The 17,084-nt window shown below is 50.4% G+C and overlaps 2 protein-coding genes across 2 annotated transcripts in view; both read left to right on the top strand.

Annotated features, from left to right (window-relative positions):
- The window catches only part of LOC128889442 (cytochrome c oxidase subunit 7A1, mitochondrial), a 345,364-nt gene that overhangs the window by 219,949 nt on the left and 108,331 nt on the right, over positions 1-17,084 (top strand). The window lies entirely within an intron of this gene.
- The window catches only part of LOC128889560 (protein dachsous), a 60,418-nt gene that overhangs the window by 18,447 nt on the left and 24,887 nt on the right, over positions 1-17,084 (top strand). Inside the window, exons 4-6 of the mRNA XM_054147282.1 lie at positions 9,202-9,365; positions 9,642-10,097; positions 13,262-13,670. Coding sequence (XP_054003257.1) covers positions 9,202-9,365; positions 9,642-10,097; positions 13,262-13,670 — 1,029 coding nt within the window. The remainder of the gene's footprint in view (positions 1-9,201; positions 9,366-9,641; positions 10,098-13,261; positions 13,671-17,084) is intronic.

Below are 17,084 nucleotides of genomic sequence, written 5' to 3'. Positions count from 1 at the left end.
GCCGATGACATCGAGTCGTTTCCCTTCTGCATAATTCTGAAATTCGAAGGCCGCGCGGCCGACGGGATATAAAATATTCTCGCGACGACGCTGTCACACGTACAAGGTGAGCGACGTGTATACTGTCACGGGCTATTTCATCGTGAAACATCGGCGACACCCAATTTTATAGAAAATTATAAACCTAGCGCTAGCTGTCGGTAAGGGTCGATAAACTAGAACTCGAATTTATTAGCAGAGCGTTCTACATTGCCTGCGGAACGATCTGCCTTATCGTCTGGGTGTTCTACCTTGCCGAATTCCAACGACAGAGTGATCTAGCTTATTGACTATGTATCCCGTCATTTTTCTTTTATAGTAGACGATTTATCCATCAAATTAAACTCCTTGAAACGGTCGCGCTGGTTCACTCTGTATAGTCAGAGGTTGCAACGTACGTGCCAGGGCACGTCGATATAGCCGTAAGGTGGATGGTAAACGGGGGAGGGAGGGCGTTGATGCGTTAAAGAGAAGCACAGCCGAGTTCTCGTGGCGAAGGGAGACGAAACGAACGAATGATTCCTGAAGAGGAAAGGGGGCCGAGCGAGACCCCCGTCAACGACAGCATACCTTCGCCACGGTATCGCTTCTTCATCGCATTCGTCGCGTCGCTCGACGCTACCACGATCCACGGCTAATCATCATTATTTAATTACGAGATCGTTTTTCGCTGCGCGGAAGAATAGTGTCGACGGTTCGCAGAGGCACGTCCCTATCATCGGCAGGCGCGTCGTTTCAGTCGACGATTTTCGTAAATCTGGCTCTCGTGGATCGTTCTCAGCGCGGTCGGAATTCGAGACACGTATTTGCACCGTCTACGACCGCCGGCTCGGTTTCCGCAAGGTTTTACTGCCCTCGTGCTGGAATCGTCGTTAAAGTACGATGACGAACCGACTGCGAACGAATCGACGCCTCGACGAGCATGAATTCACCGTGGAACTTGCTTCGGTTGAATGTTCGAACAGCTAACAATTTAGTTAATAACTGTTCCGTTTTACGAATTTCGATGCGAATAGGAGAGACTGTACTGTCGATAAGGTAGAATACCCTGTCGGTACGACAGCTAGTATTATAAGACATTAGATCGATAAAGCAGAGCATCCCGCTGACAACGTAGAGCACTCCGTTGATAAATTCTTTGATCAATCGGAGCTCTACGTTGTCAGAAGTGGTAGCAAAGGAGTGTAAGCACTAGTACATAACTCATGGAACGAGAACACCATAATTGCCAAAGTATGCGAGAAGACCGCACCGAACACCTCAAAAGGCCGCGCGGCTTGGCCCAATCATCGGTCTAAACTGTATTTCTCAAATTTGATCGCACGCCGTTCCCTAATTAACGGTACGGCGGGCGGATTCGATTCCTTTTCGTTTGGCGTCAAGTCCCGATCGCTGTTATCTCGATCGATCGCTATAAACGGCAGAAGCTGGCTACCCGGTCCAATTAAAAATCCACGAATTTATGCAAACGGTCGGTCTTTTATTGGCCGCCGAGCCGGGCCCTCGGCGGACATTCCCGAAATCGATCGCGCGAGGGAATCGCGGGCGCGAAACGAGAGGGCCCGATGGGAGGGGACCGTGAACGAGGGAACCTCCTATTTAGAGCGAAACAGCTCGTAATTCGGTCGTGAATGTCCTGGTCGGAGGGCCGTTTCGGTGTCCCGAGAAAAAGAACTGCGAGAGGTGACAAACTATTCGCCGAAGGCGATTACGAGCTTTCCTCGAGGCTCGTAAACGCGAGTCTAACGGGCCCTGGGGCTACCTGGGTCCGCGGTGCCGCCCCTGAGGACTGCCTACGAGCACCACAGTCCGCTGACCGACCTCGAGTGGGATGGCCCGTTACGAGCTAATTAGCAAAATAAGAGAAACTCTCTGTGAGGTATACAGCGTCGTCGTAGCAGCAGCGTAGGCAAGGGATACTCGTGGCGTTCCTTATACGGCGTGATCGAATCGTCAGTCCGTAATTTATCGCGAGTTTTCTTAACCCGGAATGTATCTCCTTGTGAAACTCGGTACACCGGTTTTTTCCGTTCCAGTGTCGTTTCTTCGTTTCCTTCTTCTCCTGCACGACGAGAGAGCAATTAAATCCGCGACGCTTAGGAACGAATATCGTTCCCTCTCGTCATTTTCTGTCGATACACCGTCCAAAGGGATACGAGATCGTTCCACGATCGGATTATGAACTGACATGAGCTTGACGCTTACCCCAGATAATTACCGCCTCTAATTAACCAAACGGAAGCTTTTCGCTCTGTCCATTCGACGGATGGTGAACGCGAATTCTTATGTTTTATTTTCTCGTCGATAGAGATAGAGTAGAAAAAGTTACAAAATATAACTAAAAGGGAATGTTAGCTCAACATGTAGGAACGTGGTTCGCAATCGATACTTCGTTCAGGGTAGAGTAATATTGGGACGCGTAGAACATGCTCGATAATTTGAGTATCGATAATCGTAGCTCAATATATCTTGGGTTATGCGGTGTGTATGATAGCCTGTCATGTGGCCTTCCAATGCCAAAAGGTTCTCCCATCCTTGATTTACCATACGCGATCATTTTATGCTGTAAAATAGCGAGGTGCAACAGCCGGGAGAAAATTAGTCGGCGCTAGGCAATAGAGAGCAAGCGAAGATAACTACTAGAATCCACGCAGAACTGCCGCCAGTTTCAGTCTCTTCTTTAACTTCCCTCAACGACCATTCCGCACGCGATGATCGAACGAACGTCTCGGTGGCATGCTATAATGTCGTCGTTTGTTAACCCTTTCCTGGCTACCAACGACTTCGAGTCCGAGGGTTGCCAGAACCGTTCTACTGGTCGTTCCAAGTAGTTCGTGTTTCGTTATTAAGAAAAACGGATTCTTTTCCATCCGCGGAATTCTAGCTTCGAAGGTTCCAGTCAATGATTCGTCGATCGTTAAACCCTCGTGTGCGTACACGTGCTGAGGATATATCCCCGCAACACCTCGTACCACAACGTTGCCCTTAGCGTACCGACAATGCCAGCAGAGACTCGATGAGTGCTCCCCGATTCAGAATAATCCCGCGGTCCCCACCCTTATTTACAATCTATCCGCGTCTCGTTCTTTGCCGCGAGTTCTGTTTATCCGCTGTCCTTCCTATTCGCCCCTCTCTTCGTTCCTCCATAGGCTCCCATGGTGTCCTCGCCTCTTACCTAAGGTCTACCACGAGGCAAGGTAACCCTCTCGACTCGCCCTGTTCCTCGCGACCGACGTCGTGCCAGCCCTTTTTATCCTGTCCTCTCCTTCTCCCTTCAAACCTCCCTGCCTCCCGCTCAGGCGTTCCCCCAGGCTCGTTCCCTCTCAATCGCACAAATGGAATTCATTTCTAGTTCCTTGACTCCCGTTCCCGTGCTCCTTTTCTTGTCTCCCGCGCTCTCTGTCCGCCGTTCCCGCGCGACGATAGCTCGTCCTGCTTCCTCTCGGCCCGTTCTCACGTGCAGAACGCGGCACTGCCCCGCTCGGCTCCGCTTGGCTCGCCACCGCGACGAGGACGAGGCTCTACGATGACGAGCGTCGCGTCATCGAGATCGTTTGCAAGTTTGCCTCGATAGCCTCCCCGCGGAGAACGGTCGATCGTCGCTCCTGGTACCGGTCGATCGCCCTCGAGGCTGTTCCGGGAACTGGCTGGGCTCAGTGGGACCACTTGAAGGGGACATCGAATGAGAAGAAGAAGATGAGGTGAAGAAAGAAGGGGCAGGGATGAAGATGGTACGAGGAGGAATGGGTGAATTCCGAGGGTGTCGAATAAGGGTTGGTCGAGCTGGATAAAAACGAAGTGTGACCGAGGCGAACAAAGATGGACTGTCGAGTAACTTGTTACCATCGAAAATATAATATTCGGTTCTGAATTGCCGCAGAATCTATCTACATCTATAGCAAAACCACTTACGGATGAAATAATTAAACGGCGGCCAACATGGCAAGATCGACCACGGTCGTGACGCAACCCGAATCCAAGAAACTCGGTAACGGAACTGAAAGCGAACAGGAATACTTAGTATCCCACGGAGCGGATTGAATTAGCCGTTCGGTCGCGGAGATTCGGGCGACGATTAAATTTGCAATGCTAATGGAACTTTATGACCCCGTAGATTGAGAGATTAGAAGCAATCTAATGCCACGGATCTGTGTTGCGACGATCAAAAATTACGGGGACTGATCAGATACGCATCTTTAATACGATACCCCGCGTCCTGGTGGAGTCCCGTTCGCGGAACGAGTGCAACGCGATCGGACACGGAACACGACTCCTCGCCGAAGCTTTCTATTAACCCTTTGATCGCTGAATATACGGGATGATTCCGACACTGGCTTTTGCTCTGGTCTGAATAAAGATAGAAGATCAAACAGGACAATAGTTTTTCTCTTAACGATTTCTACTAGCTCATGATATTACAGCCTGTAGTTTGATGTCCTCGGAGTTAACATCCCAGAAGGGGTAGTTACGCAATGAAAGGCTCCATAAAACTCACTCTCCTCGAATTACAAATATTTCGACACGTAACTTCACCCCTAGTTTGGAACCAGAAGCAATACGAAAGATTAGAACGAAACGCGTTTTAACGGGGGTGAGTTTCTCGAGGGTTTCCCTCGATTCCCTGCGCGGACCAGGAGGACACGAAAGGGCGAGAATGTGTAATGGGCGGGTATGGCAAAAAGTCGCTCTCTATTCGATCCACGACGCTCAAAGTCGAGAGCTCGCGAAAGAGGAGACAGCGGAAAGACAGAGGCAAGGAAAACAGGGGAATGAGGAGGATGGTGGTCAGACGTGGGCTACGAGGGCTTCGAGGGACTGGACTGGACCGAGGATCTCCGCAAATTAATCAAATACGCGAGCGATTTGTCTTCGTTACACCCACGTGGGCACCCCGGAGGGACGCCTGTGTAACCGGGGTGACGAAGCCCTCTCGAGTCGGCACCGCGGGTGAAAAACCCGTTCACCGACTGCGCACGGATCGCGATTTATTCCCTCGATAAACGGTCAGAGGGAATTTTGCTTTTGACGTATGCAAGTTCAGCGATACCTTCTTCATCCGCAACGATCGAGGGTGGGAATCTGATACAGATCAAGTGACACTTATAATTGGTCGGGCAAAGTTAACCGTCTCATAAACATTAATTTTCAAAGTATACAAATAAATAAAAGTTAGGATACATTCATTCGTTATTTGGAAAGGGGAGGAAGTGTCTCGTTTCTAAATGTTTGAAGAAACTGTCCGAGTAGGGACCTCGGCTGTTCTTTAAGTAGAATATGCTCGCAATACCTGATTTGTTGAGGAACCCACATAATTGATCACTGCATCGATGCACTCTCTAAGAAGTTGCTTCTCGATTGTAGATTCCCGTGGCTCGTTCAGTTCGCTATGAGATTCTTCTTCCATAGCGGTATCCTTAACAACGTCTCCAGCAATTTCTTCCTCTACCCGGTTCGAGTCAGTCCCGGCATTTTCATGCGTGGTTTCAGCTGCCCTCGAAGCGGTCTGAAAGTCTAATCTCCCCGTTTCCTCTAATACGCTCAAAGTCAATATCCTGCCGTTCGCCAAACGCAATAAAATTTCTGCAACGAAATTGTCCAAGTTTGCCCAAGAGGCCAATTATAATTTAACGATTATCGATAAATAGGTGGGCGCGAAGGGTGCGATCGCGTTTGTTTATAATGCCGTTTGAAACGCGGCGACGATTATCCGCGCGGCCATGGCAATCTCGTTTCCAGTTCGATGCTCGGGAATCGCCACGGACATGCGGACGATTTTGCCGTATTGGGATGCGAAGTAAATCGTAATTATACACGGTGAGTAGTACAGGATCGGTGGACCCTCCTCTCGCGGCAAGAGTCGATGGAAAAAGATCATGCGGACGTTTAATAACACGGGTACCGAATGCCGATGGGTGTAGGTACAGCGTGTCGATGTGCGTGTTCGTCTGTTTCTCTCTTTTGCACCGATGATCTCACTACCACTAGTCACGAACCCGCAGTGCCCTCTTCTGCGGTTGCGTCGCGATCCGCGATCGCGTACGCGCGCTAGTTTACAACTCTGTACCTGAAAGGCGTACAATCTCAACTCGCGAAATGGACATTGTGGTAGGAGGTGATCAAATATCATTCTCTCGTTTGTTTTTCGAATAATTCTCGACTACACTATCTATACAACTTTGCTGAACATACACCACTTTGTCGTTGGTAACGTAGGATGGTCTGTCGGTACGATGTAACAATCTAGAACGCACGATCGATAATGTAGAAATTTGTTCTGCTTACCGACAGAATGCGCTACATTGCCAGCAAAGTACCTTGTTCGATGACGTAAATCATTTTCAAGCAGCCACATGTTGTACATCCCTGATGTAATCTTAAACTACGAGTCCTACATTCAAAGAAAAATGTAGTACAAGAATAGCATCCCTCCGCATCGCATTGTGCAACACGCGCGTAACCAAGCCAAGCTCAATAATCACGTCGTAATTTGCAAACAACGCAATCGTACAACGTTGAGGCAATTTTATTGTTTAACCCGACGATGCGTAAGTTCGCACGAACCCGCTCACATTTGCTCGCTCGAATCCTCGTCGCTGTTCCCCGAATCGACGTGCACGTACGCGCGGGGCTGCATTTACCCGCGCGCGGACGAGTTTACAACAATTTTAATAACACGGCTATCGATGCAGCCGGTAAGCATAAGTTTCGGCTCGGACTGCGCGTGTGCGTCGTGCACGTACCCTCGAATGTGTTCTCCAGATCGATATCGGTTCGTGGTAGCCGTACAGAAGGCGAATACTCGCGCTTACAAGCGTAACGCGTGCGTGCGTCGTTTAAACTCTCGTCCAAGAGGAACGTTACATACTCCGGCGCGTACGAACCGCGAGCCTCGGTATTAATTTCATCTGTCGCGGTTCATGGCCCTTTAAATATGCTTATTAAAGCTGGGCGAGCAAACGGTACACGGGACGTGTGTTCTGATCTTTCGCGAGGTACTGGAAAGCCTGGCAATCTGAAAGAATCTTACAGTAAAGTTTATAGTACTCGACAGAAGAAGTCTCGTTTTAATATGTCACATGTACCTTTTTTAAAAAAAAACCCAAGCATTACCCACTTTTCGACCTTGAGACATCGGATAACCTTATTCGATCGAAGAGACGTAAGGCGAGGGAAGTAAACTGGAGCGTAATAGGCGACCCATAAATTATGTCATCCACGTTCCCAGTCGAGTACGTACCATCTTTACGGTCGAGGCGATCGGTATCGTTGGATGTCAGGGACGAGGCCATGCTCGATAGTCGCGACGTGGACGACGTCGTCGAGTACCGTGGAAATGGCTCGCGGCTACCTTCCACGTAAACCCACGGAGGCGGTGCCCGCTCGGCAACGTCTATCAGGTTTTTCCCGGCTTGGAAAAACTCGATCGGTTCCATGGGAGAGACGCTCTCGACGCGGTAGATCCGAGGCGTTTGTCGAAACGCATCCGCGGTGGATGGTATCGGAGTATACACACGCGCTCTCCCGTTTTGGATCGAAGTGCGATCGATCGAGGAGAGCAATTATCGACGTGCTTCTCGGGGAAAGACGTACCACGTCGTACGCGTGTACGTACCAGATGTTCTGTACGGAACGAAGACAACAACTGGCCGCAGTTTTTTCCGCGCGATAGCGGCTGGCCTGCGATAGACAGATGGATAGATATTTATTGGCCAAGGATAATGATATCCTCTAGATCGGGAGTACGATAAACGTTGATGATGAATCTATAGTCGTAGGCAGCCGGTTGCAGTGATTAAAATTTTAAGTTCTTCGCATGGAAGAGTTGAATAGTTTTTGGTAATTGGTGAGATGATGCTTGTGTTACTCGCGCTGTCCATTATCAAAAGCCGCATGGAAAAATGCAGGTCTTAACGATCGCCCCGCGTAACAAAGGACCGATCAATCGAGCCCCCCGGTAAATGTCACGAAGATATTCGCGGAGGTAATCGCGAAGACAAAGCGGTAACGGTTCTCCGGAGCGATCAATAGCGCGTGCAAAAACAGAGACGATCTAGAAGTCTGACGCAAGAACAATATACCACGTGGGATTCCGCGTGGTTTCGCGGCCGTCAGGGAACATCTTTGCGGTTCTTGGCGTGTCGATCGTGGGCGGACGGGGAACGGCAATCGTTATGCACGGAACACGTTCCTCGCCGCCATTCATCATGCAATTGCGCTCTGGATCATTTTTAATAAACCTCTGCTACGCTGTATGTGTTGGTAAATCCTCCGAGCTCTACATTGTCGACTCTTTGAAAATGTATCGTTGAGAAAAAGCGCTCAACCTTGTCCCGAACCGCGTTAAATGTCTCGACGTGAAAGCAAGTACAAGGTGCGTTGCGCGTCCCTGCTTCACGACGCCTGTCGAAGAGCCTTCGTTTTCATTTAAACATTCTCCATCGGTCATCCGTCATTTCCTACGTCTATCTGTCTGGCGCCACTCTCGCGGAAATCAGTCAAAAGAGGACGATCGTTTCGAATTCTCGGCGCGGCGCGCTGGTGCACGGTAATTGGCGGGATCGTTGAAGGATGATGCGCGCGGCGTATGCGTGCGATGCGTTTCTCGCGGGACGGTGCTTAGCGAGATCGCGGCGCATTCGATTCAATCGATCATGCCGTTCGAGGCGAGGAATCGTTCTCGAAGGCGATTACGAAAATTTTCGTGCAATTTGCGCGCCGGGGGAAGCAGCTAAAAGAGCAAAATATACACGTGAGAACAAGCCGAGGTTGTAATTAACGAGCAACCTGCTTATACAGTGTCCCGTCACCTTTTTCGTCATTTTTGCGCTTTCAGCCGTCCACCCCTCCGCCCCCCCCCTCCCCCTCACTCTCCTCATCCCCCACCCCCACCCCTCCCTCCCGCTCCCCTCTTCGTTTCCGCTCTTTTTTCTCGCGAGGGAGAGCGCGTTCCGTTTAAGAATACGAATGAACTCTCCGTTCGGTAAAGGTCGAGGAAAAAAATTAATACGAGGCTTCCTCGGGCATCGCCCATCGTCCGAACTCCTATCTACCTTCATCGAAGATTCGAGCTTCCGACGGTCGTTCGTGTAACGATATTTAAAAGGAAGGCACGTAAAAAAGCCACTCGTAGACGTTTAATAACGATAATAACTGTGTTCACAGGTGAACTGCCAACGAGATTTTCTTTGGTAATGGAAGAACAGGATCTAACAATGGACCCCAACACGGGAGTGCTTCGAATACGGCATCCGTTGGACAGGGAGACCCGTGACAAGTACATTCTGAGCGTCATGGCGCGCAACGGTGTCTCGGTGGGCTACTGTCAGGTGAGCATCGTTCGAAAAGTTATCTTTAGATAGACCTCGGTAACGAGAAGAATCTTAATAACAGTCTACGCGAAGAAGGTAATTTCATACAAATTTAAAGGATGATTTTGACGTAAACGATTCGTGTACAAGAGGCGATATCGAACGTTTCATTTTTCAATTACTCAATTACCAACGATGCCTCTCTTTTTATTTTCAAAGGTAATTCATCGAAGTAGGGAAAGGATAAGCGATTCCATTTGACGAATTCTTTATAACCCGAGTGTTCGGTCGCAGGTGGAGCTGAACGTGGAGGATGCGAACGACAATCCCCCGATGTTCCCAACGACCAGTGTGCGCATCTCGGTGCCGGAGTCGCACCCCCTTCACACAGCCCTGTACGTGGCCCACGCGACCGATCCTGACACTACTCCACCCCTGCCGATACGCTACGACCTTCATCAGAACAGCAACGACCTTGGTCAGAACAACAACGATCTTGGTCAGAACAGCAACGACTCCGCTGTACTGTTCGGTATAAACGCTGAATCGGGGGAGCTCTATTTAGCGAGAAGATTGGATTACGAGACCCAGCAGAGGCACGGGCTCCTGATAAGGGCGCTGGACGGCGCTGGCCTCTCCGCGACTCTGAGCCTGAGCGTCGAGGTGCAGGACGTGAATGACAACCCCCCAGTGTTCGAGAGGAACGAGTATCACGTGGAGGTTCCCGAAGGCGCCAAGCTCGATTCCGAAGTGAGAAAAATCTTCATTACACGCCCGTCACGCGGGCATTTGTTTTGTGGTGGAGACGTGGCGGTAGGATTCCCTTTCGCGGGGTGCGGGGGTGTGCGTGAGCGTGCCGAAGAAAAAGACGCCACGAGAGATTCTGGATCGGAACGGGGACAGAGGGGAGGGGAAGTTAACAACCTTCCTAAGGTGTTCCTGCCTTTCTCTCCCGCGTGTTCGAACCTTTTTGTTCCTCAAAGTTGTCTTTGCGATGCGTAATTTCATCCAGCGGGACAACCAGGAAGACTAGCCGCGATGAACCTTTGCTCCCTCTTGGGATCTGACCGCTATCACTCTCTTTGCGTCCCTCCGCCACCTCTCGGTTCCTCTTTAACGTTGGTCACATTTTTGCAGTGTTTCCGAGTGTTCTAAAAATTCAAATATAAAAAATCCGTAGTGGCCTCAATTTCAGTTTGTCCTAGAACTAACATGAACGAATACTTTCTGCCATATTCAGGACCAATGATCACCAATAATCATTCATCCCTTATCTCCTGTAGCGTCATGTCTAAACTGCCACCGGAAGAGTTCACCAAGAAGGTTGTTGCCAGTTAATTCGGTCCGTTCCGCGTCGATTACCCGCCCGTAACCGACCAGAGGAAGAAGACGTTGACTCATCGAGTTCAACCTTGTCAGCGGAGAACAGAAACGAATTAGCTGTACGGGGCGCGCAGCTCGCGAGAGATTAGCCGACGCGGATTGCACGGTTACCAGACAGACCAGTTCGGTGGAGGGATTGATAGAGAATAACTGATAGTTTGATATAGGAACGCGGCGTGTTGTAACGCGATATAGGTGTACACTCGTACCGGCGCGGGATGCACGGGATTGATAGGTAATCGTTGATAGGCTCAACAGAAACGCGGCATGCAGCTGCTCGTTTTATGAACAGGCTTCGCTGGTTAGTAGAGGGGTTATTTATCGTGGCTAAACACAATTACGGGCAGCCGGGAAACGAACGAAGCCTTTACGCGGCTTCGCGAAACGTCTTGTCAGCCGGTTACACCGGCACCGTTCAACAGCTTTGGAAACGATTGCGGGTCGTTTCGCGGCCGATCTTCTTACATTCGATACCGTCGATATTTATGAGACTTGGATATGACGTAATTCGCGAGACGTTAGAAAAGGTTTGCGTCACCGTCTCTTGTACTGAAAGCGTAATTTAAATTTAGCTTTTTGTATTCCTCTGCTTTTCAACCCATCATCAGGCTCTTTCCAAACCTCTCCGTAAAAGCTTTGAGAAGATTCGATCGTTCGATTAAGAACGTCTTTTTATCCAATCCAGCCTTTCGTTAGTCTGAACTCGAAAGAACACCGCTGCGAGCGATAGATTTCCGCGACTGAAAAAATCAATTGCAATCAACGGCTGACGACTTAAGTCGTAATTGCGATCGGTCAGGCTCGTTGCATTCCGTGTAACGTGGGAGGGTGGGGATGAAAACAGGTCAGGAAAGAGTCATTAGCCGCGACGCGGTCGTGAACGCGTTCATCATCGAGGAAGCGCTATCTAGCCGGTGGTACGAGCGACGAACAACGATTCCTCGCGTTGGTAGCCACCGGTGGACGTAATCCCGAATACGGAGGATACCGATGACGAATGGCCGCGAGATCGTTGCCGCGAGATAGGGCCGTTAAATGACGTCACATTTTTAATACAACGGATACACGAGGGTACGATAGAGCCCGGACGACGACGAGAACCGCACGTTCCGAGCGCTTGCCTCTTTCTTTCTTCCCTTCGCCACTCGATCTTTCGTTCCATCTTTCTCCCCCGGTATACACGTATATATCGGTGGTATCTATCGGCGAAACAGATCTGTGAGCTGTCGGTGGTATCCGGACAATATCTTAGCAGCGGCGGAGGCGAGAGGGACAAGGAGAGAAAGAATCTTCGAGATCAGAGGGGAGTGGAAGTAGCAGCTAGCAAGAGTAACCTGGCTACAGTGAGCGTAACCCTTCACCCGCAGCGAACTAATAACGTACAGTTAGACACATTACAGCCTGCTCCCACGTCAGGTTCTTCTTCTAATGGTGCTGGATCTACCCCCCTTCCCTACCATCCTCGCCGTCCTTCCTCCTCGCTGACGACGACCGATCATTTGCCATCCTCGTCCAGCTTCGTTCTTTCCGCGGCGCTCGCTTTCTCTGCCTTCGTTCGCCATCCATCATTGCCCGCGCGCCAGCTTCGTGCACGAGATACGTGAAGTTATATACCCTCGATCCTACGCTCCTTCTTCTTCTTCTTCTTCTTCTTCTTCTTCTTCTTCTCCTCCTTCTTCTTCTTCTTCTTCTTCTTCTTCTTCTTCGACCTCCGTAATTCACGATCCTCCCGCGCTGGAAAACATCGACCGGTTCGAATGCGTTTAGGGTTCGCGGTCTTTGGGTGCGTTTAATTAATACGAAGCGACCGGATCGACTGGTCTTGTCCCCTCGCGGATGCTGCCTCTCTCTCCGTCTGCCTATCCGACGCCCTCTTTTTCATCCATCTGCCTAGCCAGCCGATTTATTCTACTTTTCTTTCAACAGAAATTCCTGGACGATGTGCCCTTTGCATAATTGCGCCCGTCCTAGGTCGCGCGAGGTGAATGCAAGTCTTAAATTTAAAGCGTATGTCGCCGTAAAATTCCCCGATTACTTTACGGAAAGTGCACATTCGCTAGGAACAGTTCACAGTACAATCCGAGGTGCCATCCGATGACTTCCAGAAATCTGCATTCGGACACCTGCGTTCGAGTATCTAAACAATCCTTCGAATCCTCCAGTTTCCAGGGTGGTTTCCATCCCTCGAGCCTCGACCACTTCCGGCACACATACGATTCACGGTCTCCGAGTGCGTTTAATTAATACGAAACGACCGGATCGACTGATCTCGTCTCCCCGCCGCCTTTCTCTCTTCGCCGCCCTCTTTTTCATCGATCTCCCTATCCCGGGTTATTTGTTTCGTTTTTCTTTTTCTTTTTTATTCCTTTTGGGTACCCCACGAGAAACGTACACGTCGCAGAAATTCAGATTCCGGCGCCCCTCGACCGCATCCAACGTCGAAAGTATCTGTGTAATTGTCGTACTCGTTTTTCCAGCGAGTCACCGGGCCGAAAAACACGCTCGTAAAACAGCTTGTTTCTGTCCGACAGATCCTTCAAGTGACCGCGGTGGACCTTGATACGGGCAATAACGCGAGGTTGAGTTACCGTCTTCAAGGATCCTCCGCATTCTGGATCAACCCGAACACGGGCTGCATCAATCTGGCGCGGACTCTCGATCGGGAGACCCTGGATCGTCACGCCCTGACGGTTCTCGCGACCGACAACGGTTCGCCAGCCGCCACGGCGAGCGCGTCGGTCCTGGTGACGGTGCTGGACGACAACGACAACGACCCCAGGTTCGAGAAAGACTTCTACGGCTACGAGTTGCTGGAGAACCTGCCCTCGGGGACTCTGGTGGGATCCGTGAGCGCGTCCGATCCCGATCTGGGGAAGAACGCGCTCCTCAGGTACGCGGTGGTCCAGGCCAACAGCAGCTTCACCGTCGACCCTGATACAGGTAAGGAAGCTTTATACTTTTGTACAGAAGTTATAATCGCCGATGAGAGTATCGCGGAAGTTTATTTTCCACGCTGTAGCAGGGAGAAACGCGTGTAAATTGAAAGGCTGTTCCCAAATATTTTGCTTTATTTTTCTTCTCTTCCGCGGTGTCTTTTTTTGTTTGCCATATCCGGTCGTCGTGCGCGCTCGAAACGACGCTCATGAGTGTTTACGAAAGCTGTCCGTTGCCGGGCCCTCGAGGAGATCAGAGCCGAGGATCCCACGCGCAATTCGAGTCGACGAGAAAAATATTAGCGAATCCACTTCGACGGTCGATCCTCGACGAAATTAACGCGCGCCGCCGCCGTTGAGCGCGGCGCTTGGTTTGCTTAGTCCTGCCGCGAAGTCTCTTGCACGTTTTTTCGGCATCTTATAAAAAGATAGTAGACACTACCAGATTAAACATTATTAGTATCTCTATTAGCCTCATAGAATAAAGATAAATGGTAGATATTCCATTTCAAAAACTACGTACAAAGAAACGTCTTACAGGCCCCCAATCTTAAACGTTCTCGGAGCGTCTCGTACTTTAAACGATGTACTCGCAACAAAATTTATGGCATCGCGCACCGGTCCGTGGTTTCTTTGTGGTCCCCTGGGAAAAGGAATGCACTCGACGCGTCTAGGTCTCGTTGGGAAAAAAATGATCTATTCGAGTTGAATTCGAGCGGACCGCCGCGCCGAGCGAGGCGAGGAAGAGGCGATTAATTTTCCAAATAGCCCACCAACCGTCGACGCTGTTAATTTACGCGTCGCTGTTGCGTCAATCGGAGAACCACGATGTTCCTCGCCATTGTTGAACACCGTTTCCTCGGTATTGCGCAACCCGGTACAGAAGTAAGCGACACGAAATCCCTCGATACATCTTCGCGTTTCGTAAGTCCTCGAAAACCTCTAATGAAATCGACTTCCACGCGACGACGACGACGACACCGACGACGTTCTATCGCTCGGTTCTACTTCATCTCAGCGCTGAGACCGCGTTCAAGATTTATGGCGGCATCGGACGAAGGTATGGAACGAAAAAAGAAAACCACGCACACGCTCGCACGGAAGAAAAGAAGAGAGGAACGAGCGTAAATTTATTTTTGATACGAATGCCTTTAATTGGAGGACCGTACAACGCAATATCGGGGATACGTGGACGATGGGGCGCGATTATTTCGTTTTTGTAACATCTCCCCTGCTTCGTGGATATCAAAGTGTAATCCCGTAAGAGTGGTTCTTTCACCTTGGCCGGCGTGTAACGAATCACCAGAAAGGGCCCGGGTTCAGCAAGCACCGCGAAACGAGCGGACCGCTTCTATCTGCCTCTTCGTCTCCCTTTCGTACGCCTGGCCCATACGTGGTTTGATTGGCATGCGACACGAGAGTATTTGTGTACATGTTGGTTCGAGACCAGCCGAGTCTCTTCCTCCGGTATCCGTCGGGAGAAGTCTCACCGAGCTGCCTGTTTGCAGAGAGAGGTGGAACTCCTCCAGTCATCCTCGGCTCGAAGCTTTGGCAGCGAAGGAAAAAGAATAACCGAAGGGAGCCCCCGTACTCTGCCCCCCTTCGCTGCCGGAAGTATCAGCTGTCCCGTCGAACGGGTACTTCTATATTAATCTTTCCGCGATGGAAGATCCCACATTGTTCGCTCGACGACGTGGAAATTCGGCGGTACGGCCGACGTCGCCTGGAATCCTTCTTTCTCCGCCTCGCTGAAGCGAAATAACGTTCCACGAATCAATCAATTTTCTGCCTCGGGATCGGGAATTACTGTGACATTAGATTTTTTTTTTATCGTAGATTATCGAGAATTAGGGAGAGTTCAAGTCGTCGTTTTTGTAGTACCATGCTTGGTGGAGAAACACGGAGCCCCGATGTTTGCAGACTTTCAGGATTCGTGAAAACTAGGATTCCTCGTTTACTGTTTCGATTACTTCTGCGCTATAAAACCCACTTTTTCAAATTTATTGGGACAAACGCACAGTGTTCCGAGCGCACAAAGATTCCTAGCAACCAGTGTCCCCAGAAACCAGAGTAGCCGAGTGCTTCCCGCTCTGGGAAGCCGTCCGCGAAATTGCCCCGATCCCCTCCTCTGGGCGTCCCGGGTTCGAGTCGGAGGAATCCTCCATCGCGGCGACGCGAAACGGGTTTTCCCAGCGCGGAGCATGGATTTCCAAATATTGGAAGAGACACACGCGGTTACGGAAAGGGGAGCCGAGCCTGCGGAGGGGACGAAGAAGCCCGCGGTCGCACGGTCCCACGGTTAACACGAGAAACGCATTAGCACGCGTCCTACGATATACTTCTTATTGTTCCGCGATGGTATCCCTCGATGCCGGCGCGTTTGCATGTCCCTCGTCGATCGTTTGTCTTGGCGACGACGAGCACGGCCGCGTCGACGGGGTTCCCTGCTCGAGGTGGACACGTCTGGTTGGACTAGGTACGTCGAGAATTCGTGGAGGCACGCGGGTGCCTCGTGTGTCCATTCGAACACCGACGGGGCCAGGCGTACGAATTATTATCCCGTTCCTTTTCCAGATCTCGGAATAGTTCTGCTCGACCGGCTAGGCGCTTGCTTAATTACCCATTAATGCGCCGACCGGCCAGACAGCTTCGAACTGCCTCTCTCTATCCGCTTCCTTCCTCTCATTCGCCAACCCCCTGTTTGCGATTTCGTCTGTTTTTCGAGACACGTATGCCTCGACGGGTTTATTAACCCCGTGGATGAGCAAGTGCCAGGGATGAGATCAGGTGAGCAGAGAAACGTCCAGGTCTTACGAAAACCTACGTTTTCCAAACGAAAGAGAGCATACCTCGGCAGTATAGAATCATACAGTGGTTCGCTTCCATTTCTCGACGAGCTTATATTATAAAAATGGTGTCTCGTTTAGTTTCGAACGACCCTTAATCGATCCTCACCAATCCTCGAGATGCGCACGATATTCCGTTCAACGTCCACCATCCAAGATACGCAATTACGCGGTCGTCGTCTTTATGCGTGCAACTCTGCATACACACGCCCCTGGTACGATTATAATATGCGAGAGGAGGACAGGAACGAAATACGATTGCCAGTGTCGAGGCGCGACCGAGGAATTCGAGCGTTCGAACGGAGTTTCTTAGGGCGCACGAACGACGATTATCCAATTAACCGTTCCCGTCCGGGGAAATTGATAAGGTCGGTCTAGCCTCTCGGTGCCTGCTGCACGTTTGTCGGACATGTCCACCATTTTATGCGAGGATATTTACGATAATTCGATTCCCTTTTCACGGCCACTCTGGGATCGATTTCACGTACACTCCTGGACAAAATGATGGAACACATTCTTCCTGTTTGTTTTCTTTTTTTTTTTTTTTCTTTTTTCTTTTGAAAATTGCGACATCA

Source organism: Hylaeus anthracinus, unplaced genomic scaffold, assembly GCF_026225885.1.
Source record: "Hylaeus anthracinus isolate JK02 unplaced genomic scaffold, UHH_iyHylAnth1.0_haploid 11997, whole genome shotgun sequence".
Classification (NCBI taxonomy): Eukaryota; Metazoa; Arthropoda; class Insecta; order Hymenoptera; family Colletidae; genus Hylaeus; species Hylaeus anthracinus.
This window is presented reverse-complemented; position numbering and strand designations above follow the sequence as displayed.